At 41.4% G+C, this 27,435-nt stretch overlaps 1 protein-coding gene across 2 annotated transcripts in view; it reads left to right on the plus strand.

The window, feature by feature from the left end:
• The first annotated feature begins 2,156 nt into the window (after positions 1–2,156).
• The window catches only part of FBLN1 (fibulin 1), a 78,626-nt gene continuing 53,347 nt past the window's right edge, over positions 2,157–27,435 (plus strand). The window contains exons 1-3 of one of the 2 annotated variants that reach the window (XM_048302141.1): positions 2,157–2,820; positions 17,679–17,778; positions 24,554–24,683. In XM_048302141.1, coding sequence (XP_048158098.1) covers positions 2,745–2,820; positions 17,679–17,778; positions 24,554–24,683 — 306 coding nt within the window. In that variant the 5' untranslated portion in view covers positions 2,157–2,744. The remainder of the gene's footprint in view (positions 2,821–17,678; positions 17,779–24,553; positions 24,684–27,435) is intronic. The other variant, XM_048302140.1, reaches the window with a different exon arrangement.

Consider the following 27,435-nt stretch of genomic DNA (forward strand, 5'->3'; position numbering starts at 1 on the left):
AGAATTCCTGAGTAGCCAAATGGGAGCTGTGAACCTGCTGCCATAGATGGCTAGATTTGATAGAGTAAGTCTAAATTCTTTGTCAGTCTACTTGTGTGTCTCTACTCTCAACAGGACCCTTGGAAATGACTTGCGGAATGATTTTATTAATGATTAGCTGTCACTGCTCATTAATCTGAGCTTCTGCAAATGATTTCTATTCTTACGAAGTAGAAACAAAATCCTCATTAAAGAATTTGTTTGTTTTAGAGCTACACAAAAGATTACAGGGCCTTTATGAACAGATATAAGAAAAAAATTTGGTTATGCAAAATGTTCCGTCTCATAAACCCTTGCTTTCCATTGACTCCCAGGACCTCTGCATTGAGCCTGAAGTGCATGGCTCAGCTCATTACAAAGCTTGGGGTCAGTAATTGGAATCACATGTACTTGAGGCCTCTCAATCTGACTGTAGGTGAGAGTGCCAATTTATCCTGGAAATGTGTATTAAACAAAAAAACCCCCACCCCAAACCAAGGAAAAACCTATTGTCAGATCTGCAGATGACCATAGCCATGATGTTTTCTAGAAATACTTTTTAAACTTTTATTTAAATTTGCCTCATTTCTGGTATAGTTTGTGGTGGCGAACTAAATGGGAACAAGGAATTCTTACTCTGGAGTAAAAATGTCGACACATGGTGTTAATCAGAGTAACTCCATGTGTGGACAGGCACATGTATAACTTTACACTGTTTTAGGCACGCTGGGTGAAGTTCTTTCTATCCACCTTTAATCAATTTGGGGAGGTTTTAATGTAGAGTGAAATAAGGCAATATTGAACTGAACCCAGAGTTTCTGTCGAGGGGATTCCTCTGGTTCAGTTAAGCTGGTATGAATTTTAGACAAGGTGTAATCTTTGTTAGGTGTCTCCCACAGCTGTCTGATACATGAAAAATGGTAACTTGGAGGTTGGAATGAAACACTGGGAAGGTCCTGCTGTAACTGATGTAAAATCATTTTAAACTGAGTTAGGGCATTAAAAAAAGAGGGAGAAATAGACATGCTTATGTAGAAAATCCTCCAATTAAAATCCCCCCCAAATAAAATCAGCCATACATCCTTTTTCTCCTTTTCCAGTTGCCCCTTCCCAATAAGGCAGAGGAGAAAACCAACCAACCAACCAACAACAACAACAAAAACCGGAAAAACCCACAACAACAACAACAAAACTAAACCAGCAGTCAAAGGAAGATGATGTAGGCATTTTGAGTGAGGATGGAGGTCAGTTCTTGGATAACTCTTTCTGCTGTAGATGTGGGAGGCAGCCCAGAAGGGCGCTGGAACGAGGTTCAAAAGGAACAAAAGGAAATGGCCCTTCACACAGTCAGTGGTAAATCCATGAAACCTCCTGCCAAAGGGTATTTTGGATGATAAAGTTTTACAAGAACTCGTGGGGAGACATGATAAATACCTGAAATAGAAATTCACTGAGGGCTACTAAGTACACATAGACCACATTTCACCAAGGAAATGCTCCAAACTCAGAGGAACTGAAGGCTGGAAGAGTGGCCGGGAAAATTATCACGTGTGTTTTTCTTATTCATGTTCTTCCACTACTTTACGATTGTGGCTGAAGACAGGCTATTGAGATAGTTGGACTCTTGGCCTTATGGCTGTATTTGTGTTCTTGTGTTAGAAAAGTACAGATAACCTGGTGCGGAAGAAAACACACATTCAACTCTTACTGACTTAAATACTTTTTCCGATTGGACATTTTGAGGAGAGATACTCAAAAATTGCATTATTGAGTATTTACAAGAAGAATAGCCCAATTAGAGTCCACGTGGCACAACCTCCAAGTAAACACACACTGACTTCCAACTCTTTGTTTGAGTAAAATCGAGGTCAAAGTATACAGGGGTGTTGAACTTTGTGTATTTCCATCCCCATTTGCCTGCAAATATTTTCCCTCCCATTATCTTAAAGATCTCAGCAACAGCATTACCAACTGGGTCTTTTGACCACTATCAGTGTTTGTGTTGCTGTTTAAATAAGATAAGGAGGTTAAAAAAAAAAAAAAAAAGGGAAGGGAGAGAGAGAGAAGAGCTGCCTCACTTGGGTTGAAATTCTTATCCTGACTTCTTAAGAGGAGGGGGAGGGAAGAAAGGATTTTTATTTTTCCCACTGAATTTCATTGAAAGATTCTAGAATCTCTCTCCTTTTAAAAATCTTATTTTATTGACAAAAGCTGTATTGGGGTAAAATCCACGGAAAGACCTAGAAGGGGGATTGAGTATCTCCCCTTTAGAGGTTAAACCTCTGCTAGGTGGTTTCTTTTGTTTTGTTTTGCTTTGCCTTGCTTTTGTGGCTTTCTCCTACTTGGCACCGAGAGAAGTCGCTGCACTTCTTCACAGAATCAGTCACGCCGGCCCGAGGTTCACGCTGAGGATCTGCAAAGTTTTCCGAGCTCAAGGGAGTCACTTTTAGAGCGTGTGGGGGCGGCGGGGTATTAGAAGCAACAGGGCTCGTGCCTCCGAGCTGCGGTGACGGCTCTGTTCTGCCGAGCACTTGCAGGCTGTATAATTAACCGGGCAGGCAGTGAATTAAATCTTTGTAAAGCCCACCGAGTGGGGGGTTCCTGAAAGCTCTTTTCCAACCGGTCTCAGGCGGCTGAGATAACAGCAGCAGCAGCAAGCGAAAAGGGGGAGCCCACTGGACGCCGCAGGAGAGCCAAGACCCGCTCGGAGCGAGCGCTCCCGGCCGATGGACAACCTCGGCGGGGCCCGGCCGCTGCGGCTGCTCCTGCTCCTGGCGCTGCTGCCTCCGCTCCGGGGACAAGGTAAGTGCGGGAGCGGCTCCCACCGACCCGAGCCTCCGGGCTCTGCCCCGGCGAGACCCGCTCCGGGATGCGGGCTCCTGGGGATGGAGCTGCGGGGCTCCCCACGGTGTCCCCGGGCTGCCGGGGGACGGGGCCGCGAGGCCCCCCTTGGGGCCCCCTTCTTCCCTGTATCCCTGGACGTTCCAGGGAGGCTTTAAAGCGCCGCTGCCACGTCCAAGTGAGCAGAAAGGCGTGGTGTGCACCGGCCCCGCCGCTGCCCCCCTGGTCCCGCTACCCCCGGGCAGATTCGGTATGAGGCTCCGCCGGGACGGGCTGTGCCGTGGGGAAAGGGTGAGTGTGCTCCCGGCGGACAGCCCCGCCCGGGATCCAGCGCAGCTCGGTGGATGTCACGGGAATCGCGACATGTCGTGGCGGCCGCCGCACGGTGCCCCCCGCCCCCAGCGAGAGGTGCCCGGCGGTGGCACCGCGAAGTGATGGGTCTGAAACCGGCGGGCGCCAGAGGTGTCAGCTCTGATCTGCCGGAGACAGAACTACGCCCGAAAAACATGGGAAACTGGACCAGCAGTTAGTTGGAATCCCAGAGAAGCGGGAGGAGTAGTGAAGCAAAGGATGCGGGCTTTTTGGAGACCAAATGTGGAACATTTATGAATGATACCGTGTGATATGGTTGCTTTTGAAAGCAGGGATCTGGATCCGGATCATGACTCTTGTTACTTATTGCACACTTTTTCCTGAGCTCTTAGTACTGTCTGAAGAGAGGATATGAACTTGATTTAATTCATTGTAGGAATCTCATGCAAATCTTAATTTGTAGGAGATGACAAAGAAAGTTATTTGTCCTATGGTGATAATGAATTTATCACAGCTAACAGGTAAGTGACTTTTCCATTAGAGTAACCCCAAGGGGTCTTTTGAGGTTTCATTTCACTCTGGGCAAGTACTTGGAAACACATGGTCTCTGGCCTAGGCAGACAAAAGCCAGTGAAGTAAATAATTTGTTGCTGTCACAGTGTCTTGGGTCTTAGATTTTCGTTAGAAGAGTACTATCTGTCAAAATACTTGCTTTTGATAAAGAGACTGTAGCACTCCTTTTAAAAAAGGACAGACTAGGATGGTCAGAAGAGCAGCATTTACCTCCAGAATCAAAATAGCTCCTATTTCCCCTTAGACAACAAAATACATCAGCAAAACTGTGGCTTTGATGTGTCACAGTGAGCAGACAGGGTAATTTTAAGCATTCAACTTTATTGTAGAACATGAAAAATTTCACTTTGTAACCTCTGTACATTTAGCCTTAGTTACTGGATAACTTTTTAGAAAACTGGGAAGTCATTAGATCTATGAGTTCTGTTTTTAAAAGTTTTTTTTAATACAAAAATTTGCAGTAAAATATATATCAGGTTTTTATTCCCAAATTAGAATCAATACTCTAATTTGACTGAGAATTTCTATTTCTTAAAACTTAACAGTGCACTGGATAAAATTAAATTTATACGTCTGAAAGCAGGTGAGGATCCTTGCTTAGGAGATCGGCATTTAAAGAGTAGACTTTGCTTCAGTGAAATAATTATTGAATATTGAATAATGATCTGTGTTTTAGAAGCAAATGAAGTAATTACGTGGTGAGTTATGTTGTTGAAGTCTTTGGGGCCGAGCCTGTGCTCCCCTGCAGGTCTGGAATAAGGGGCCTTGGAGAAAGAGGAGCTCTTATGTGCTTTAGTGATACAACTGCCAAGTTACTAGGACAGCATATTGATGAAATACGGTTTTCTTCTAAACTTGTTACCATCAGTTTTCTTAATTGCTTTGCCTTACTAATGAATCATCAAATCATCAGTAGCTCTTAAAGTCTTCATTCTGAAGAAACTGAAGGAACTGCCTTCAGGGGAACTGCCCAGTGCACGTAAATATACGTATGTACATCATTCTTTGCGAGAGTAAGGATCTTAAAACCTTTAAACATTTCATTATGCAACTTTGTTTTACTGTAAACATTGCATTATTTAACACATATCAACTACCATAAACCAAAGAAGATGAATTACATCACCATGGCCAGTCAGTGTATTAATAGTTCATCCTGTAGCTCTCTCTTTGGCATGTCTTGGTACTACAGGCACAGTTTTAACTCACTAAACATCTGGAAACATGTCTATTCAGGGGAAGCTTACAGTTGTAATAAAAAAAATGTTCCACTGACTTTGTGGAATGAGTTTTATTTTAAGATTATGATTTTTACATGTGCTTTTATAACAGCATATTTATAAGGAGTATATGGGTGGAGGTAGGACACATAAAAGGCTAAATCTGTGCTTTTTTGCATGCTATCACAGATAAAATCTACCCCAAAAAATCACATACTATCAGTTCTAAAACATGAGTGCTACCTCTAAATTAGCTGAGTTTCATTTTAAGAGGCCATTTTGAGAAATGACATTTTATTGCAGTCAGGAGAAGTGCAAGATGTTAAAGCTCTTTGTTTTTCATCTGTGTAATTGAAAGCAGACGTGTTAGTGAAATCCAAGAGAAACCCCCATAAACCAGCTTATCAAGTTACTGCAGTGTATTTATATTGTTCTGTTAGGTTTCAGGCATTATCTGAGAGTAGGTCAATGCATTTTCAGAAGTTATTTATTTATCATTCTGCTTTAGCCCATTCTGCAAGTTTCATATCAACTTCACACGTGTTTTCAATAAACAGTTGTGTTAAGACCAACTTGTTCTACAATACTTCTGTTACTATTTTCTGAAATGAAAGATGGGCTTTGGCCCTCTGGAACTTGACTGAAATAGTTAACTGGGACCAGTAAAGAGTTTGAGTTTGGTTTTGTGAGTTATGGATACTTCTAAAGAAGTAGGTGGTAAAATGAATTCAGTAAGCAGAGAATCTGGGTTTACTTGACGTAGTAAAATATCTGTAGAGAATAAAAGGGGGGTGAAATAGAGAAGGTCAAGAAAGGGAGAGCTGAAATCCAAATAAAACAACTTCAGGGCACAGGCAAGAATTTTAATGGTAACATAGAGTGGGTTAGTAGAAAAGAGATAAATGAACAGAAGCTTTTGTGAAAATGTAGCAGAAGGTGATGGTTGACAGTTACAGGGAGCAAAGAAAATGAGTAAAGTTAAGAAATAACAAAGTAAACAGGTAATTTTAGCCAAATTAGGCAAAAGCTTTTGTAATCATTCTGGAAATGTCAGGCACCCATGTTTTTGTGTAGATTCAATGGAAGAAGATAGGCCAAGGGTGAGATTTTAATGGTTAAGTCATCACACAATTAAGTTTGGAGGTTAGATAGCATTGCTCCAAGATAAGATGTAGAAGTGGAAGCAGAAGGTTGGGAAGATTGCAGGGTAAGAAAGAATAGAAAAATTGTCTGCAAAGAAGCTCATGAAGGAGTTGTCAGGAGCAAGAGAGAAAACATAGGAAGAGGCCACAACAAGCAAAAAGCCTGAAAAGGAGAGAAAAAGTCAGTACGGATCAGTGAAGAGTTCTAGAAAAATGGTTAGAATTTCAGGCCATAATATTTTGTGAATAAAAATTAGCTTGGAAATGCTCAGAATAATGTCAAGGAAGTGGAGAAGGAGTAGTCAAGGACCTACTAAGATGATATACTGGGTGATTACAGTGACAGAGTGTACAGTAAGGGGAATATTGTGACAGTCACCTGCACGTTCATCAGACTTGGCAAGGATTCTTGTCCTCTGGTAAGACACAGGACAGTCCAGAACAAGTTGTGTTGAAAGTCTCTCTGATCAACAGGATGCAACGTATTAAGCATCTCCCATGCTTGTACTCTCCTCAATATACCAACAAATCTTTGGCTAAGGCAGTTTATGAAGTTTCTTCCCTTCACTTTTTAAAGCAAGCAACATTTCTGTTTTCTGCCAGCACTCAGGAGTACTTTGTCTCTGATTTGTACCTATTATGACCTACTTCAGACTTAAAAGTTTTGAGAAATTGCCTTTTGGATTTGAAGTATGTGCTGCTGTATCTTAAGAAGAAAATCACTTTCAGATTGTCAGGGATTTTCATTCATACTCTTTTCAGTTAATCAAATTACTGTTACATTTTCGTTCAAAGAAAGCTGATGTAGTTTTGGGTACTGAGTACACAGGTATAGGAAGTATGTTGTTTTCTGGGTTATGGTAGCACCACAAATGAGTGATGCTGCACAGGGGTGCAGTATGTTTCCCAATAAAGGGTTCATTTTTGAATCTAGTCAAAGTCTGGATTGAGACTTTAAGCTTAGTAAGAAAGAAAACAATACCAGAAAAGATCATTTTTATCAGTGCTGAAGTGTACAGATGTAGAAATACTTTGTATGGTTCTTTTCAGCTTTTTAGGGTGTTTCCAAGGATTTATGAAGCTTTGGAAGGATATAGTGTGCAAATGCTGCTCGCAGTACATCCACTGGAAATACTGCCATCTTCCAGCTTTGCTCTTGTCACTGACTAAATTTCAGGTACTGAGTACTTTTAATATCAATGCTTAGTCAGAGAATCTGGGAGAGCTAGATAATGATTGTGGCTTACTATAGATAATTTCAAAAATGAGGAAAGTCTCACATAAAAGTTCTAGTACAGTTTTCTCTAAAATGAAACTTTCCCTAAGGCATTGCTATATAATTATATGCAAAAATAGATCTGTATTGTCTTCCTGCTCTGTAAAGCCTGTGGTTCCTTCCATGCTTGAACCTTGACCCACCGTGCTATAAATTTTATCCCATCTGCTTAGTGTTTCCTGACTATTCTTTAAATATGGCAATACTAGAATATCAGAATCTTTCATCATTGTCTATCTTTTTTTTTTATGTTCAGCAATAAACATGCTGCCTACAGAGTAGATACATTTTACTTTAGCAGTATATAAAAGCATCGTAATTCTTGTTAATTTTCTGGTCAGATAAAAATACAGAAATCCCAGTGTGAAAATATTTTTCCTGTAATCATTTTACAGGAATAGCAATAGAATTAGAAATCGTTTTATGGCAGTAGAAATGCTCGAGCATGTGTGTTCGATATTCTGAGATGTGCTGCTCTGTCACATTCTCATATCCTTCTTATTTAAGTAGCTTTATTTTGGATATATACATATACTTGGACTCAATCCAAAGCTCTTCAAGATCTACTTAAAGACTGTCATTTACTGCAGTACATTTTTGGTCATGGACTTTATACAAATTAACAGGACTCACAATAGGTTAATTTTAATACCCTAAATAAAACTTTCTAATCACACAGTTTTTCATTATTTGAAATGAGAAATCAAGAGAAGATTAAAATTTTTTCTTAAATGAGAAAGCCTGATGTGGCCCTCTTTCTGTCAAGGTCCTGTGAAGTTATTTTGTTATTTGCATGATTTTCTCGCAGGGGTGAGAGTGAAGGACAAAGTTTAGCATACGTTTATCAGGAAGAGCAGTTGCTCTTCCAATTATGAGGTTTTTTTTGTTTGTCCTTCCATGTCATCTTGGTGAGTCTGGGTTCTTTAGGCCACCTGTGTCTGTCAGAGCTGTGAATGGACCATCTTTTTTCATGTTCTTTTGAGTATGTAAAGTCTGGGACAGATACTACATGTACTAAGCTGTTTACACAATGCTGATTCAGTGGACTCCAAGGTTCTTTGAATACTTTTGTATCTTCTAGAAGTTTTCAGAACAGTCTTTATTCTTTTAGTCTTATGTCTTTTGAACTTCAGCCTCGTCATGGAAGCCCAAAAAATAACCCATCCAGAAAGATGAAAAAATTGGAATTAATTTGTTTCCAGAAAAGGCACCTTCAGGGAGCAGGTACACAGAAGGTTGGGTGTATAAGAGGTAGTAACAAAAGAATGAATTGAAACAGGCTTTTGGAGTGAACAGGTAGTATATTATCAAAAAATCTGTGGTGTTGCTGAATGTATGAGATCTTCGAGCACAGGAGCACATTGCCTAGACACGTTTGGGAATCAGCCTCACTTGATACTGATTTTGAACAACTACGTAGGGCTCTGCCCACAGCTGACTGAATTTTATCAGGTCTCCCTGGAAGTAGTAAGACAAGATAACCTCCTGAGGGCTTCTACATCCCTGTCTTTTCTGACATTTTGAGATACAGATATAGATACATACATCTCTCTAAGATGCCTTATTCCTGCAATAGATGGAGTTGTCTTTTCTAATTTTTAGTAGCCATTTGCCTACTTTTAGAAGGATTTTTTTAGACCTGAGACATAATAAAAACCCTGCAGTAAAGCATGTGCTTTTCCCACTAAGGACATAATGGATGTTGCAGCATGCATTGTCTCTGTCAGGCCTGTCCTTATCACCAGCTATTGCCATGGAAGATTTTGAGAACTTGTTTTATAAACTGCACATACGTATCTCATAAAATGAGGTTTGGCTGTATCTGAAAAATCCCCCTAGTTGTGTGATGGCCTCTGCTGGTGCTACCAGAGTCACATTCCCTATAAATGAGTGTTCTCCAGACCTAAAAAATTTCCAGTAAAATGTTGGCTGTTTTCAAACCAACCACAAAACACACTAACATACCAGGCATTTCCTTTAGGGTGCTGCTGCTTCAGTTACTATGCTGTCTTTCTTCAGTGATTTCAGCTGTCCTGAAATAATTGCCCTCAGCTGAGAATACATCTGAAAGTAAAACTTCAAACCCTTTAAACATGTTTAGAGAGGATGTTGTATTTTTCAGCTGCATGTGAATTGTGAGTGATTGTCTGTCAGTCCATAAAGCTCCAGTACAACCCCTCACACTTGGAGGAGAGAAGCTCAGTAGTCGTAGATCCTCTTTGAGGGACTAGAGCAGGACAGGAAGGGGACAGCTGGTGAGGAACACAGCCTTGCATCCTACAACATATGCATTGGAGAATTCCTCCTGGCCCATGCTGCTGTGGGTGTTAAGAGAGAGGGTGTCCTGTCTCCAAGTTTTATGCTTTTATTATGAAGTTCAGACTGTCATAGTCTTTAAGGGAACCTGTAAGAACAACTGAGTAGAACAACTAAGAATATCTTACTGTCCAAAGCTGACTAGTGCCACAGCTCAGCTGCATCTGTTCGTTGTACCCCATCAGCATATTGGGGTAGTTGATGAACAGTCTTGAGGTGAACCAGCATTTCTCTGCAGAAAGAGAAAACCTCCTATTCACTTTGCTTCTTTCTTTCCATATAAAGAGGGGCATCTTCATTCCAACTCCATTCTGAAGAGATCCATGACATACTCGCATCGTCTCAGATGAAGAATGGTATGCTCTCCTACATTGCTCCTTTACTTCCAGTTCAAACTATTTGTTTCAGGGAATCATGGGGCAGATTTTCCGTTGTACATCTTTCCCTTTCATGGTTTCAGGTCTCCTTCACCCTTTCCCCTACTCTGTGTGCCTAATCCCTAGGTTTACATGCAAGATAAAGATGCAGCAAAGCTGTATTTGTCATGTTAGTTTATTACCAGTTGGACCTTTGAAGTCCACTGGCTTCCCTTTTGTCTAAACACGTCTCCAGGTCTATTCAATACCTTAAGTGGCCAGTCAGAGTGTGTTTGCATTGCCAGAGACAGCATTTCCACAGTTTCTTGTAAGAAGAGCCAAAAAATCAAGACTACATACAAATCCCAGCTGCCAGCACTTAACTGCTGTCCTTGCTACAAAAGCAGCTGACTTTGTCCACCTGATGATAGCCAGGTGTCATTGTTCAGGAGGAATTAATTTGGTGTAGCAAATCAGGCCAAGCACACTTTGTTTGCCCTGAATGTTGAGCAAAGGGGAGCCTTGGCCAGAGAGATATGCGGTTGCTGTGGTTTTGTGAGAATACAGATATAAGGGGAGATTGGAAGACAAAGAATGTGACTCTGCATAGTATGGATGGCCAGTCTGTAATTCTGAGGATCAGATTCTGTAAGTAGATTTGGAGTTTTTTCCAGGTGGCAGTTAGATGGATGAACATCACTAGTGAGAGAGTTTTCTGGACAGGACAAGAAGGATTTTATCAAAAAGGTACACAGTGAATGTTGAAAGTGGTTTTCTTACTGGAAACCTAAACCAGTGTGTGTCTGTTGTAATCACGAGTTCCAAAAATTCTGCATGACATACTGTTACTGAAACATGTTGGATTAGTGCTGAGCTCTCACAGAGTCCATCTGTTGCCTGTATCCTCCTCATATGCTGAGAAGTGATGCCTGTGTTTTGTTTTCTCACATTCCATAGTGCTGAGCCTCTTACAGAGTAAATTGAGTGAAGGGCAAGATCTGCACCACATTTTGCAAACGTAATCAATTCATGTGCTTAAAGGATTGTAAACATCTTAATAAGAAGGTGTGATTTTGACCCCTTGACCTGGACTCACTTCCAAATCTGTACCCAACTACAGCTGGTTATGTGGGCTGGGAAATCATGGAGTTCGAGGGTCACATCATTGACTGCCTTGAAGAATGGGCAATCTTAACTGGCACTGGCTTGGTGAGCCCACCTAGGATCAGGTGTCACTTTGGTTTGGTATCACCATCAGGTTGATAACTGTTCCATAGATCAGCACTGAGTAATGAACAGCTATCCAATCCTGGACTCTATATAGACCTTTCCATTAGAGGCAACCATGCAGATTGTTACCTAAAAAGTCTTCCTTTTTGATCTAGCTGCAATGCTGCTGCTATGAAATTTATCCAGTTCTTTTTACTTCTGCTTATCATTTGCACAATTCCTAGAAACAGTTCAGGGGCTCTCATTCCAGGAATCACACTTTTGGGTAACATTCTTAAGATTATCTTTCTTTTGCAGAAAATATTCACTGCAGCTGCTGAATAATCAATTATTACATCATAGAAGTCTAAGGTTATGCAGATATTAACCTCATTTCTTGCTTTGAACTCCCACAAATGGCAGTCCTGTTACGATTAGCAAATTACCTTTTTTTTTTAAAACAACCTTCTGCTTGTACACATCATGTCTGTGTAAGTGTAATTCAGAACTAGCACATGAATGCATCATGTGCACATAGTGTTTGAATATTTTTGACCTTAATCACATCTTATCTGATAGATTTTTCTTCATGACATCTTTTGTAAAATTAGAGAGCTTAGTTCCATCTGTCTGCTTCACAAGACTTCTGAAATCTCTCTCAGAATCCAACATAGACCAGATATCCATTAGGACAGGCATCCTTGCTGTTACCATACTAACAGAGCTTGAGTTCTTTTGGATGCCCTGCTGCACATACTTCTGTACAGGAACAAAGTAGTGATAAAGCTGCATTGGATTTTACCCAAAATAAACTTGGATTTTCTGAACTGATCACTTAGCATGCAAAATTATTGTATCTGATGTAAAGGAAGTCAACATGCTCCCCTATTACCAGAGCTCTGGTTTATCCTCATGCTTTTCTGTCTTGTAATACCAGAAAGCTGAAAAAGTGTTTCTCAGTTTTACAAAATGGACCTGACAGTGTGTTCTTGCATGTTATAACTTTACTGTAGGGTTTTTCTCCCTCCAAATAAAAGGGTACATTTAATCTGAACATAGATGATATCATCAGCCTTTCCTGTAAAGGCTTTATCTTTAGGATGCCTGAGATTTCTCTGGCTGATTAGCATGAAACATTATGCACTTGGCAAAATTTTTGAAGGAACACCAGTACTGTTGTTCCTACTTGATCATTGTTGGCACTGTAGCTCTGAGGTGAGCCAGGAGCCCACCAGCTGAAGTAAGAAACATGTGGTTACAGTCAAGGAAAAAACCCCATTCTTTTCAGTGAGATTCCTTGAGATGTCAGAATCAGAGTAGTTTCTACCTTCTGCTTCCCACTGTCTGATTCTTTGCCCACCCTGCAGTACCAACTTGTAGTTAGGAGAGGCTGCAGAGAGGACACAGCCTCTCTGTGCTGTTGGTCCCCTGAAGAGAGTGTTAGAAGGCACAAATGGCCTCAGTATGAACTTCTTGCTCAAAGGTTTCCAAGTGGGAGCCACGTGAATGTGTGTGTGTACAGTTGAATCTGCAACAAAACTACAGCTGGGAGATGGTAAGTCTGTCCTGTTTCTAAGTACTCATTAGCAACTCTTAGTGCCCAAATAGAATCACTTCTAGTGCAATCAAAAGTTGACACCCAATATGTGAGACACACACTTTGAGATTTTGAAAGAGTAGGGATTTGGCCATGAATTACCATTTTAAAACCAAACTGCAAAGCCAAGAGAAAATGTTTTCCACTGTTTAATTGTTACATTTTAGAAGAATGGCCTTGAGGGTGGAGTGCTTTTTTTACTGCTTGTTTTTCACTTCCCTCTATTCTCAGGAGATGTTTGGCAGGATCTTTGGAGGATATGAATTGTGATGTCACCAAAACAATGAGCCTGGACCACAGGTCTTCAACAAACTCTCCATGATCTCTCTTTGTCTGGATGCACTCCTACAGACAAGTTTGCTTAGCTTGGCCTGCTTTGAATTCTTGGGTTATTTGGTTGGAGTAGAGGTGTGTTGCCAGGGCTTGGAGGGAAGAGCTGGTGTCCAGAGCCAGGGATTGTCCTTCAGGGGAGGAACTTGGCTAAAGACTTATTTGCACAAAGCCCTGCAAAAACCTGCAGCCAGCTCTGCATTTCAGTTAAATGTGTATCATTTTTCAACACACTTAAGATTGATTGCAGACAGCAGCACTAAAAATAAGGTTATTTGTAATCCTTTGTAAGAAATTTGATGCACATGATACTTGTCAGCTGGAGGGCCCCAAACAGGGTCCCTATTCCCAAAGAGGAGCTTAGACACAAATGCATGGATTTCAGGCAGATAGTTATTTACTAGACTGGTTTAATCTGATTCATTATAAATTGCACTTAGCTTTCAGACATTGGCATGAATTCTGGACACACTGAAGGATTCAAGAGAAATATTGCCTTGACTTAGTAATGACAGAATTTTGACCGTTATTTTGGGTATATAAGTAAAACTAGAAGAACGACCTGGGTCATAGAGTACAGAGCACTGTTATAAACTAACACTTAAATTGTAATTCTGTTTATAAGTATAATGGTTTTCTTACTAAAACTTGTTTGGTTTACTTGATCCCATAATTTTGATTATTTTTTACTGTAATAATACTGTAATACTGCAATATTTGTTCACAGGAACCCTGTCCTTTCATGGGTTTTACTTACCTATGCTTAAAATGGTCTGTCTCTCCTAGTTTCTCCTCATTTAGCAGGACTTTGATTCCCCTGACAATCTTCCTAATCTTTCTTTATGCATTTTTCATTTTGTTGTAGTCTCTTCTGAGCAGGGAAAGCCAGAATTCTGTGCAATACTCCAGAGCTTTGCACTGGAGAATTGATAACTGCCTTAAGAGTACCTACCTCAAAATGACTGATGCATCCTAAAATCTCACTTAACTCTTTCATTTTTGAATTATAATCACAATGGGAATATAGGTTGTTCCCTGAAAAAAAAAAAAAAAACAAAAACCAAAACCAAGCAACTTAATTACTGGAGGGAATTACCTTCTCTACTTGCTTTCAGCTGCTTTTGCCTTCCCTACATGTGAATATCTGCCAGCTGAGCAGATACAAACTCTCTCTGATGTGTGTCAGAGTGATCATGAACAGTTTAAATATTTCAGCTTATTTAATAACTGCAGAAAGTTAGGAGGTGGGCATGTAGAAAGATGGAAGGTGGCTGTAATGGCCCTACATCAGGAGCACCTAAGAATGATGGCTTTGTAACTGCTGTAGCCAGAGCAGACAGTTGCTTGTCCTTACAAAACTCTGCAGGAAGTAATTTGTGAAGATGTAGTCTTGAATATAATGTGGCTGCCTGTTGAAGTGTGTTCATTGCAGATGTGCTCAGACCAAAGCTAAGGATGAGACAATCATGTGTGCTCTCTGTTCTGCCACCAGCTTGACGTGTAATTTGGGCAAAGCATTTCATCCTTCTGTACTTCGTCTTCTCCATAAAAAACAAGTACATGAGATTTGCCTTCCTCTGTGCAGCACAGCAACAAAGAGATGGAAAGCTCTTACTTATTTTTCATTAAGTAATCAGTCACAGGATCATTCAGTTTGGAAGGGACTTCTTGAAATCCTCCAGAGTTTAGGCACTCTCACAGTAAAAGAGTGTTTTCTTGCATTCAGGTGGAACTTCATATGGTATAATTTGTGTCAATTGTCTCTTGTCCTGCCAGTGAATGCTATGGAGAGGAGTCTGGCTCCCTCTTCATCCCATCCTCTCAGGTATTTATAAACACCAATCAGATCCCCCCCTAAGCCTTCTGTTCTCTTGACTGAATAGTCCCAGCTCTTCTTGTCTCTCCTCATATGAAAGACACTCCAGTGCATATATTGTCTTGGAGGTCCTGCACTGGACTCAGTACAGCAGGTCCATGTCCTTCTTGAACTAGGAAGCCCAGGACTGGACAGCACTTCAGGTGTGGTTTCGTCAGTGCTCTGCAGAGGGGAAGGATCACATCCCTCCATGTGCTGCCCGTGCTCTGTCTAATGCAGACTAAGATGGTGTGGGCCTCTGTTGCTGTGAAAGTGCATTGCTGGCTTACAGTTATCTTGGAGTCCACCAGGACACCAAACTCCTTCTTTGCAGAGATGCTTTACAGCTGGCAGGTCCTCAGTGTGCACTGCTGCAGAGGCCTTAATCCACCCCAGAACCAGGACTTTGCATTTCTCTTTGCAGATCTTCCTGAGGTTCCTGTTGGCCCATTTCTCCAGCCTGTTCAGGTTCCTCTGGATGGCAGCATGGCTCTCTGGTGCATCACCCACTCCTGCCAGACTTGTATGATCTGTGAGCTGGTGGAGGATGCACTGCTTTCCCATGTCCACCTCACTGTCCACTTACCTGAAGTGTCCATTGCCAGCTTGTCTGTGATGATGTTATAGGTGATGGTGTCGAAAGCCGGATGTCATGGGAAACAACATCCACTCCCTTATCTGCTAAGCTAGCCACCACCTTGTCAAAGGCTGTGAGGTTATTAACTAACTATATGCTTAATCATCATGCTTAATGCATGATATACCCTTCATAAATCCAGGCTGACTTCTGCCAGGCACATTCTTGTCCTTGATGTGTTTGGACATTGTTTCCAGAAGGATTTGCCCTATCACCTTCCCAGAGAATGAGAAGAGTGTGCCAGATGGGCAAAAAGCCTATGGCATCCTGACCCGTACCAAAAATAGTTTGACCAATAGGGCCAGGACAGTGATTTTCCCCCTGTACTTGGCACTGGTGGGAGCATACCTCGAGTCCTATGTCCAGTTCATGGCCCCTCACTGCAAGAAAGACATTGAGGGGTTGGAGAGTGTCCAGAGAAGGGAACAGAGCTGGGGAAGGGTCTGGAGCATCAGGAGCAGCTGAGGGAGCTGAGAGGGCTCATCCTGGAGAAAAGGAGGCTCAAGGGGAACCTTCTTGCTTTCTACAGCTCCTTGACAGGAGGGTGCAGCCAGGTGGAGTTCGGGCTCTGCTCCCAAGGAACAAGGGTCAGGACAAGGGTGAACAGCTTCAAGTTGTTCCAGGGGTTGTTCAGGTTGGGCATAAGGAAGTATTTCTTCATTTAAAAGTTGGTCAGGCATTGGAAGGAGCTGCCCAGGGAGGTGGTGGAGTCCCCATCCCTGGAAGTGTCCAAGGAATGCCTGGACAATGGCATTCAGTGCTCTGGTCTGGGTGACAAGGTGGGGATCAATCACAGGCTGGACTTGATGATCTCAGAGGTCTTTTCCAACCTGAATGATTCTGTGATTCTGTAATAGGTTGACCAGTTTGTAGTTTCCCAGATCTTCTCTCCTGTCCTTCTTGAAGTCAGGGAGATACTTGTTCTCTTCCATCCTTCAGGATCTCCTCTCATTCAAGATGAGCTCCAAGATCCTTGTATGTAGCCTGGCAGTGTCATCATCCAGCTCCCTCAGCACTCGCAGGTGAAACCTGTCAGGGCCATCAGTCAAAAAACTTAGGAAACTGAGAGAAATTATTAGAAAGCTGTCCCTCTGGATAACTGGATAGGGTTTTTACACAGTTTGCATATTTGTTACACAAGGAGCTGCTCAGTGTTCAGACTACAAGGTAATTAATAGAAAAGTGTGACTCATGTTTTATTCCAAGTTCTGATACACCTGCTGTGCAGTGAACTTTTGCACTTGGAATATGAAGCAAACCTGTAGTGCTTGTCAGTTCATTAACAATATTCAGTTTTATTAAATTAGAAGCTTGTAAAAATATACTCTACACAAATAATTGCCTTCAGTGTGGTTTTCCCCTTAGTTTCAGCATTGCTCTAAGTTGGTAACAGGATTAATTTTTCTTTCATATGTTAAGTGATCAAAATACCATATACCTTTTTGTTCCTCTCTACAGTACTTTTGCATTTACAGACATACTTCTGAGTAAAAGATTGAAAACAGATTAACTGGATAATAACCTCAGGAAAAAAATTGTTCTGCAAATTTACTTGTAATGAGACTCATCTGTCTTTCATATCAGGTATTTGATTTATCCTGTATTCTTCAGGATTTTAAAAGGTTGCTTACTGCTGCTGCTTTTGATAATAAAGGAGTGCAATCCCAAAGACCCTTTTATTTGGTAGGACTATCTGAACTGGTTTCTGCAGGTGTGTCAGTCCCTAGGCTGTGTCTTTGTGTGAAAGGTTAGGGGAAAATGCAGTTTTCTTCACCAAGGAAGGAAAATCTCCAGCACTAGGCTTTATTGCAAGGTGCTGACAGGTGCTCTGTTTGGCCATGGCTGCTTTTTGTGTGGGTGCCCTGTTCTGTGTGTAAATCAGGGAGGGGAAAACTGACTTGCTTGTGTTTGGGTTTTTTTAACTGGCAGATACAATACCATATATTAAGGTTGTATTAAATGCATTGTATTTTTCTCTCTTTCCTCATTTCTGCAGATCTGTCAGTGGAAGAATGCTGTGACAAGGGTGTTGAATGGGCAAATAAAAACAGAATATGTGCTTCTCTGCCATTAATATCCGAGTCTAGAGAATGCAGGTACATAATTACATATTATATATTAAAACACAGTTTGTACTTTAATGTGAAACCATAGGAATGGCAGGTGTTAAAGCTAACTTACAAGATGAAGCACCCAACTCTTATATCCCAGCTTTTCAATTCCATGTGTGGCCTTGGGGAGTACCTCCTGAGTACCTACTTTTCGTCCATCAAGTCCTTTTAATTTTTGCTGTCAGTCTAGTGTGGATTCACCCAGCCCTAACCCATGTGGCATGTGCTGCCTCTTACTCAGAGGTTTTCCCACTGTGCTCTACTCATGGGGCTTGGGCTCTGCCTGCAGTCAGGACATCTCAGTGTGGCTGCACTAATGTCACCAAGCTGGTTGTGAACCTGGCCACATTTCTGGGCAAATGTTTATAACGAAACACAGCAGATTCTGCACATGACTAATCTATGGTTTGAATAAGTACATATGTCTGTATGTATGTGAGGCAGCCTTTTGTGGTGCTACACATGTAATTGTCCTGCAGTCCTTAGTTGACTTAAGCTTTAAGTTCCCCCACAGAGCGATTCAAGGAGATTCCTAGTTAGTCCAGCTTAGGAAAGGACCCTACAAGAAAGATGGAGAGACACTATTTACAAGGGCTTCACACTGAAAGAGAGTAGGTTTAAGTTAGGTATTAGGAAGAAATTTTTCCCTGTGAGGGTGGGCAGGCCCTGGCACAGGTTGCCCAGAGAAGCTGTGGCTGCCCCTGGGTCCCTGGCAGTGTTCCAGGCCAGGTTGGATGGGGCTTGGAGCAACCTGGTCTAGTGGAAGGTGTCCCTGCCCACAGCAGGATGGGTGGATGAGATGAGCTTTAAGGTCCCTTCCAACCCAAACCATTCTGTGTTTCTCTAATTGTGTTAAATGTATTTGATGGTAGAAAATAGAACCCTTCAGTTAATGGACAGATTTCTTAATTCTACTGAGAATTGATAGGATATTTCTGTTTGGTAATTGACCAAATGAAATAATGAAGCAAATGTTTAATTAAGATTTTGATTCTAATGCATCTCTTATGTTATTATGGCATTTATATTTTTTATGTCAATGATAGTTTGCATCATTTTTGCTGTTACATGCACTTGTTACATTTAATTAGCAGAGCTAACAACTGGTAGTTTGAGAGGCAGCTTCAAAGGGAACTTCGTGTTTAAAACACTTTACTTTGCTCCCCTGTGCTCAAATGGATTGCAAAGTGATTTAACCTTGGTAGTTACAGAAGTGTTAGGTTGATCTTTATTACAGAAACAATGTGTCTTCCAGGGAAGTCTGTCCATGTTTTCTGACTTTTGCATTTATACTGGCATTGAAAGCAGTCTCTTATGCAGAAGAATTGACAGATAGGAAATAAATGCCAATTTAGGAAATACTTGAAGAGTCATAAGAACTACAGACAAAACAGAGGCAGGAGAAACAGGAAACCAAGTTTCTTGAACAATCTGGGAGTATCTTGATGATTTAATCGTGATTTGATTAATATGAATTGAGATTCTGCTGTAAATAATTTATTCTTCCAAAGATTTTCATTTTAGAGACTCACTAGGACTTCATAGGAACTGGGGAAAAATTTCAGTAATGATTCATCTAGCTTTTGTGCATAACTGAGATGTAGTTAAGAAAATCGTAATAGTAAAATAAAATGCACGTATTCTGTGAGAGGTATGAATGCTCCTTGACAAAACCCTAAGTTGATAAACTCAGTTCAGTTGCATTTATTCATGACTGCATGCTCCCCCTTAAGCTTGGCTTTACTCTAAAAGTGACTAAAAATGGCACCTTGGAGCACTTTTTTAAACATCAATATTATTTTACTCCAGTTATGATTGCAAAATGGCATAGCTGTGAGAGGTACAGAAAAATCACTTTAGGATGCCATTTCAGACAAATTCTACTCCTAATTGCTGGTGTAACTGGAGCCAGAATGAGCACTGAGGGAGCATGATTCTTTTTGCAGGCATGTGAGGGTAATGACACTGATGTTCTACATTTATTTCTGCTGCACAAAGACGGGAACAGACCCGGGTTCATTGCCCTTGCTGAGGTCTAGGCACGTGAAAATAGAGGATTGAGAAACAGGATGCCTTATTGGTCACAGATTTTCAAAAGGACTTGGTCCCTACTTAGACTCCTGCATGCAGTGGGAGCTGCTGGGGGCCACATGTCAGCATTCCTGTGGTGGTTTAAACCCCAGCTGGGGTCCTCTGGCCATCTAGTGCAGTGCAGTGTTGACCATCTGACTTGAGTGCTCTAGGAAAGTGGGGGGGTGGAAAGCCATATCCCCTGATGCCAGGAGGAGTTGTTTCCCCTGCGTATTTCAGCTTCAGTTTGCAAGGTTAGCAGGTGACTATAGGGGAAAACACATTCTGAAGTGAGTGGGTTTGATAAAGTTCCCGGAATAAAAGGGATTTTTTGCAGTTACTGTGCAGATTGCAACACAGAAGAGATTGGATGTGAGTACTTTCTCCAATATGCTTTACAAGAATTTACACGCTGGTTTTGAATCATCTGTTTAGAATAGTAATAACTTAGTGGTGTCTCAGATTCAGTCCCTCCCTCAAAAGAAGCCCACTGCTAGTGTCCCTTGTTTGTGTGAGGAACCAACTGCCTTACTGAGTTAGATTGCATCCCCTTGGCCGTTTCCCAACCATTTAAAATACATCCATACTAATCAGAGAATCATGGAATGGGTTGGGTTAGAAGGGACCTTAGAGATCATCCAGTCCCACCCCCTGCCATGGTCAGAGACACCTTCCACTAGACCAGGTTGCTCCAAGCCCCATCCAACCTGGCTTTGAACACTTCCAGGGATGGAGCATCCACAGCTTCTCTGGGCAACCTATGCCAGGGCCTCACTACCCTCACAGGGAAAATGTGTAAAGAAAGAATAGTTTCCATAGTAAAGAAAGAATTGGTTTCCAGCCCTGTCATTCTTGTATCTGCTGTGCATCCCAGAAACAAAGGTGACAGTTCTGGGTTCCAGCATATTTGTTGTATTCTTCTCCCACAGTCCCTTGTGGTTCCTGAGGGACTTGCCAGCTGTGTGAGTGTCACTTGCTGAGTGTTGTGTGGTTCAAACTACAGACATCCTTACCTTTTTGTCCTACACAAGGTGAGCCAGACCCTGTGTGAAGTTCACAAGTTCCAAAGATCCGTCTGGCTGCTCGTATTCCGTTGTGTTTAAGCTGAAACAAGGCTCTGGGCCCACTGTCTGCAATCTCTTACTGTGGTTTCTTGCTCCACACCAGTTTATCTCATTGCATTATCTCTCTGTACAATGTCAGTGTTTATCTCTGTGTCTTTGTGACTCAGTAAATACAAGTGTAGAATTTTAATGAGTAATGTCTGGCTGTCATCACAGTGGGTCTTCTCCCATTCATTCATTTTCTTGTGGTGTGGCTAAACTCACAGCAGTTGGAAAGAGCTGCCATTTAATTTTGGAACTCGACCTGTCCAGTAAGTCGTCTTCCTTTCCAAGTGAAGAGTTTCCCCTGCACAGAGCTCTTAGCAAGTGAACTTAATTCCTGTGCCAGAAACAGACTATCTCCATATGGTATTTGCATGCCATTAATAATGTGTAGCCTTTCTGGAATTACATCAGGAATAACATTATTTATTAGTGTTGCAAGAATTCAGACTGAAGAATGTAAGGCTGGAAGACCCAGCTTGTTTTTGCAAGATCATTCTTCTTAATTTTGATATTTTGTCCAAGACCTTCCCCTGTACACATGAATAGCACTGACAAAGCTTGAAGGAAGTAGGAATGAGAGAGACAGACGGTAATAAAAGTAGATTGACAAGAAAGACATTTTCAGAACACAGTTAAATTTTAATGCTTTTATGAAAAGAAGTGAAAAAATAGGTGATTATGAAATCGGTGCTGGTTTAGGAGTGCATCCTCTAGACAGGAGAATAAGAAATGTGAAAAGATTGTGGATATAAGTGGGTGTGTAGATTTTAATTTGGAAATTAACTCCATGAAAATCAGCCACATTGGTTAAATTTAACAGAAAGTAAAAGTGAGAATATAAAACATGATTTCTTAACTTGATTTATAATCAAATTATCTAGTAGTGAGATAACTTCTAGGTCAACATCTGAAACAATAAGGATTTTTTAAATGTCTTGGTGATTTTTGTTCACTAGTGAGCCATGAATAAAACTCATCCTTCAGAGATGCATGATTTTACTTGAAATATCCTGAATGAATATCAATTATGAGGTCTCATGCTCCTAAAGATTCAATATTTAATGTTATACAGTATCTGCCATATTGTGAATACCTGTTTATTTTCAGTAAAATTCTATTGCAGTCTTTTAACTGAAAGTCAGAATAAGGCAGATAACAAAAAAAGCAGCCTTTGGCTTTTTAAAGTATTACTCCTAATTTTAAAAACCCCAAACTCACAAAACTTTTTCTGTTTTTAGAGACCAATATTGTAATGTCCATAGACTGTTAATGGTACACAGGGACACCTGGAAGGTTTCACACCAAGAGACAAATTTAGATGTCTTCCTAGCCAGGAGAGATGGCTCCTTCACCTTGCTGGGGACTAGAAAGTGAGCATATATTAGCTGTAAGCCAGAGAGACACATGTGACTTAGGAAAGGAAGGGAGAGACACTGCTCATCTCAAACTCCCTAGAGCCTGCCGAGCTGGGTGTGGTGGGTTCTGGCAAATGGCAGCACCAGGGCTGGTGTGCAGACGGAGAAGGAAGACCAGCACTGTGCAGGTACTTCTAGCATTTTTCTCTGCCATCTTTCAAGGACTTCTGCCTCTGTTACTGCCATACTAGTGTTTAGAGTCTCAAGCAATATTTGCCACCACTACAGCTTGGCTGTAGGATTTGGGCAATGAAGTGTGATTTTTATTGTTGTTGTTCTCAGATGAACACATGGTATTTTAATCAGTATTCAATTGATGTTTAATTCCTTATTACAGTTGGGTTGGACCACATGACTTATGAATGCAGCTGTGGGAAACATTTTAAGAAACTTTCCTGTTTTGGTTGAAATTGCCTGTTTGTCAGAGATTTCAAAGAGTTGGCTTGTGTTTGAAAAAAGAAAGCCACACCAGGAATCAAACAGATCTACTGAAAGACTGCTGTTGTTTGTTTATTTGTTTGCTTGTCTGTGGCTAACATATCTAGCTCCTCAAGAGAATCAGGAGGGCTAAAGAGGCTGGAAAGTCTCAGCTCCCACGCTCTTGGGCTTGGAGTTCAGGTTTTAGAGGCTTCCAAAGCCCTGAAAGTCAGACCACCCCAGAGCTGGGCAGAGAGTGGAAATCCTGCTTCAGAGGGAATTTCAGCAACAAAAAACCTACATATTCTTCCAAACTGGAACTAAATCAGATATCAAAAACTTCAAATATCCTGCCAAATAAAGTTACTGTCCTGGGCTTAACTTCTTGCTATGACTTTAGAGTCCATTTTTGAATAATTTGTTCATGACTTTATCCTAGTTTTTGTTCCTATGCATTGAAATCTCATAGCTGTTTTTGTCCAAGTGAGAACTGCACAGTCAGACCATTACTAATCATGGAACTGTAGAATCCTAGAGTGCTTTGGGTTGGAAGTGGCCCATGTACTAATAGTAATTGGAATCTTCAGGAATGTATCTTGACAACCTGGCCTCACCCACATGCACAGAGATGCATAATCTCAGCCCAGTACCCACATGTTCCCTGCTTTTTGTTGCCTGGCCTTAGAGCTGAGGGAGCCTGGGAGCTGAAAGGTCATCCTGTGGTCCTGGAGAGCAGGAAGGCCCCTCCAGAGGGGATGCATGGTAAGCCACTTATCTCAGGTTATGGTAGGAGAAGCCAGTAGTTCCACTAACCCACACCTCTTCCTGATATTACTAAAATGTTTAACAGTGGAATAGAGGATTTTTAGGAGTACAGGGTATTTTTTCTGCATTTCCCAGTGTCTGTTACAGAACGTAGTGGTGGAAGAGCTTTACCCACAAAACTACCCAGCAGAGCAGAGTTACCCATAAAAGCAGAGTGGAGAGAGGAGAGAGATCTTCACTGGGCTTTGTATTCAGGTGACAGTAGCACCGGACTGGAGGAGTTCAGAGCTTCCTCGTGCAGATTTTTTTCCCCGCAGGAACAAGTTTCCTATTTTTTCAATGACACTGAGATAAAATAGAATTATTTAATGAGCAGTGTGACAAAACTTAGTTTCCTGCGCAATTTTATCCTGTCTCCTCTTTGCGTCTCTCTGCCCTGTAATAGTCTTCTTTCCCCTGTCTTTCTTTTCCCCTTGCTGCAATACACTCTGCTGTTTCTCACTGTGACTTCCCTTGGTATCTTCATTTCTCTTTATTATCTCCAGGTGTCCCACAGAAAAATGCTCTGATCTTCCTTCCACATGCCATACCTGTTGATTTGAGGCAGCAGGTAGACTGGGTAGACTGGGATTGTGGGCTCTTACAAGATCCAGGGCCTGACTTCTCCCTTTCCCCAGCCACCAGCTGTCACAAAACATGCCAGAATGTAGCCCTGTAGGCCTTGAGCCCTGAAGCAGGTATGGCTGAAGTTACTCATTTGCTTAAAAAAGTTATTAGGACAGACTGCAAGGTAGATCAGCAATGAAACTGCATTAAACATGTCACACAGACATTCTGACTACTCCCAGAGAATATCTTTACGTTGTGTTTCCACAGAAACCCCTTTCCACATAACTAGCACAAGTACTAATTGTGAAAATTTGTATCATCTGTTCGTGACCCGTATGTGACATTGTTCTCCCCTTTCTTCCATGCTGTTGGCAGCATGACCCAGTTGCAGTGCTGCCGCAGCCAGCTGGAGAAGCAGTCCTGTTCCGATGGGGTTGAATTTGCCAACGTGCATGAGGAGTGTGATACTGCCAAGAACTCCACCTGTGAAGCCGAATACTTCAAGGTGAGACATCAGAGCTACTCCTGTTTGTCTTTAAGAAGTGGAATTGAGGTTATTTAGCATTGACCCTGAAGGTCGTTAGACTTGGTTTGCTGCACGTGGACAGTTTGTCCCTGCCTGCACCTCATGTCTCTGTTAAGGTTGTTCACTTTGTCCTTCTCTTTGAGAAATGGAGCTCTGTTCAGCAAAGCAGACTGTCACATTGCATTTTAGCAGAGGCAGAGGGGAGAATGCAAAAGGGTAGAAAATTTTGAATAAGTAATTAGCCAGGAAATTACTTTTGCATGAAAAGAAGATGTCAATGCTGTAGTGAGGGATGGGTGAGAAACTCAGACACATTTCAGACTTCAGCTTTCATTAAAGCAGCATGGCCTAAGGTCAGACTCAATGGTTTTCGATATTGGTGGTCCAAAGGGGTAGGACTGAAGTTAATCCTCTGAAGGTACTTATAATTCCATCTTGTGTAAGTGTTCTAAGTTAACGTGACTTTGATTTACAGCTGATGGAGAGATCTGTAAGCCTCTGATACCAGCATTTTATATCAGAATAAAGATGCCTGTTGTTGGCATCTGCAGTTATTCTGTGCCCTGCCCTCCACCTTTATTGCTGTCTTTGTCTCTCACTGCCTGAAAGGGAGCATAGTCATACCTTGCTTCACAATATTTTTGGAAGAAAGTTCCACCAGTAAGATCATGACCTTGACCATGATCCAGTCATGAACAGCTCTGGTCCTGTTATGGATTTCTTTCCATGGTGATTAGAACAGATGAGTGTGATTTTAGTTCTTCCCACTGCTCCAAGATGCTAAATGATTCATTCAATTAAAATAAAAAATCTACTATATGGAAAATGGCAGACAATGTCTGACTGACAAGTTTCATATCCTTCAAAATGCTGTCTTGATCTGCTCCTGTCAGTGGGATGCCACTGATTCTAGAGCTGGGAAGTAATCCAGGTTCTCGCTGGGAATAGGAGGAAGGTAGCACATGCTGATGAGGCTGATTCTGTTGGGTTGTCCTGAGTCTGTCTGCACTTGTGGTATTATCTTGTCCCCAGTGGACTGTGTCTCCCAGAGGGGCCATACATCACTTGTTGATGATGTCCAGGGAATGGCCTGCTCTTGGCACAGGAATTTCTGTGTGCGGCCTTTACTGCTGGGAAGCACATCCCTCTCAATCTGAATGTGGCACAAAATAATATTTCACCCTCTGTATCAATACTTCAAAGGGCTCTGAGCAGATGAAGAGGGACTGATGGTGAGGACTCTGCAGATCCAAGTGTTTGTTACCAAAGACAGGATTTTAGCAGCAGTACTATTTTAACCACATGCCATGGCACAACTCTAAACCAGAATTCAGCTGTTCAAGGAAACCCACTTACCCACCAATTGCCTGATGTTTCCTTATGTAGGCTTGTCAGCGTGAGGAGGAAGGCTTAATGATGTTTTTGTAACTGGCCAGATTTCTTTAAAGATGGCAGGTTTTGACAGTGATATCTTTATTATTAAACAAAGTGGACTGGGCCTTGATCTCTGGCCCTGAGAAGAAATGGCTCAGCACAGTTGTCACGTAGCTGCTGTCCTTCCCCTGCAACACACAGTGCAGAAGGGCTGTGCTGGCCTCAGAATACTCTTCAGCCTTATCTGATGGAGTGTTGCCACTAGAGCTTGCTGATATTTAAACATTACAGATGATTGTGGGGTAATGCCCTGAGCCCACATTCTGCCCCTGTTTAATTTACTGGTATAAACATAGTCCGAGTTAATTAATCTCTGTGAGTCACATTCTGCCCTTCCATTCCCTAACAGGGATATCCTACACTTAATAACTTTTCTGAGGTAGGAGTATCTTTGAAGATAATCTCTGATCCATGGTGGACATAGGTGACTTATGACCTAATATCAGTGAAAAATTCATCATTCCGTATGTTGACTACATTTTGAATCTGATCACCTTGAGACATACAATGACTGGAAGATGTGCCTTGCTATGGTAAACAAACTTGAATCTCATTTTTCCTAACCTTGTCCATTTTTTTTAGCTTAGGGCACATAGAAAATCTTTCGGATCTTCTTTGTCTCCTTCAAGGAAGCAGAAAGAATGATTTAGTCATTCAATTAGTAGGATTAATTGCAGCACTTTGCAGCAAATGAGGCAGCTGATCTTTCCTTTGAATCCAAAACTTGGGATTGGAAAGAAGATAAAAAGACCATATTTTGAAAACATTAAAACATTTGCCTCAGCTTTTACACATAAAGGCAATAGGCATAGGAAACAATGGGCAAAATTTTCTCCTCTGGTTGTTTGGATAGTTTTTCTAGCTTTGGGAAAGAAAAAGAAAGGATGCAAAATGAATCATTAATCTATAAAACCTTCATCAAAAGAAAGCAATCAATTTCCAGACATGGTGCTGGTACAGGACATGTAGAAATTATTTTCTGGAAGTTTGTACCACAGCAGCCTTGCAGAAAGGAGTGCAGCTTCTAGAAATTTGACCACCTTTAGTGTGCTTGGACATTTCCCCAAAATTTGTCATAGGTACTTTTCAAAAGTTGAGATCCATCCTTATCTCAAAAGTTTTGTCATGAATATTTTGGTTGTGTGTAGTAGATGAGTACATAAATTCTATTGCTTTGGACTGTTGAACATATTTTTAATTTTCGTTTAGCTCTTTAAAAGTTCTGGAAAACTCCTTGGAGTTATTAGTGAGTTTTTGGTTAGCATCTAACAGATTTCAACAAGGGAGAGACCTCTTG

The sequence above is a fragment of the Corvus hawaiiensis genome, chromosome 4 (assembly GCF_020740725.1).
Source record: "Corvus hawaiiensis isolate bCorHaw1 chromosome 4, bCorHaw1.pri.cur, whole genome shotgun sequence".
Taxonomy (NCBI): Eukaryota; Metazoa; Chordata; class Aves; order Passeriformes; family Corvidae; genus Corvus; species Corvus hawaiiensis.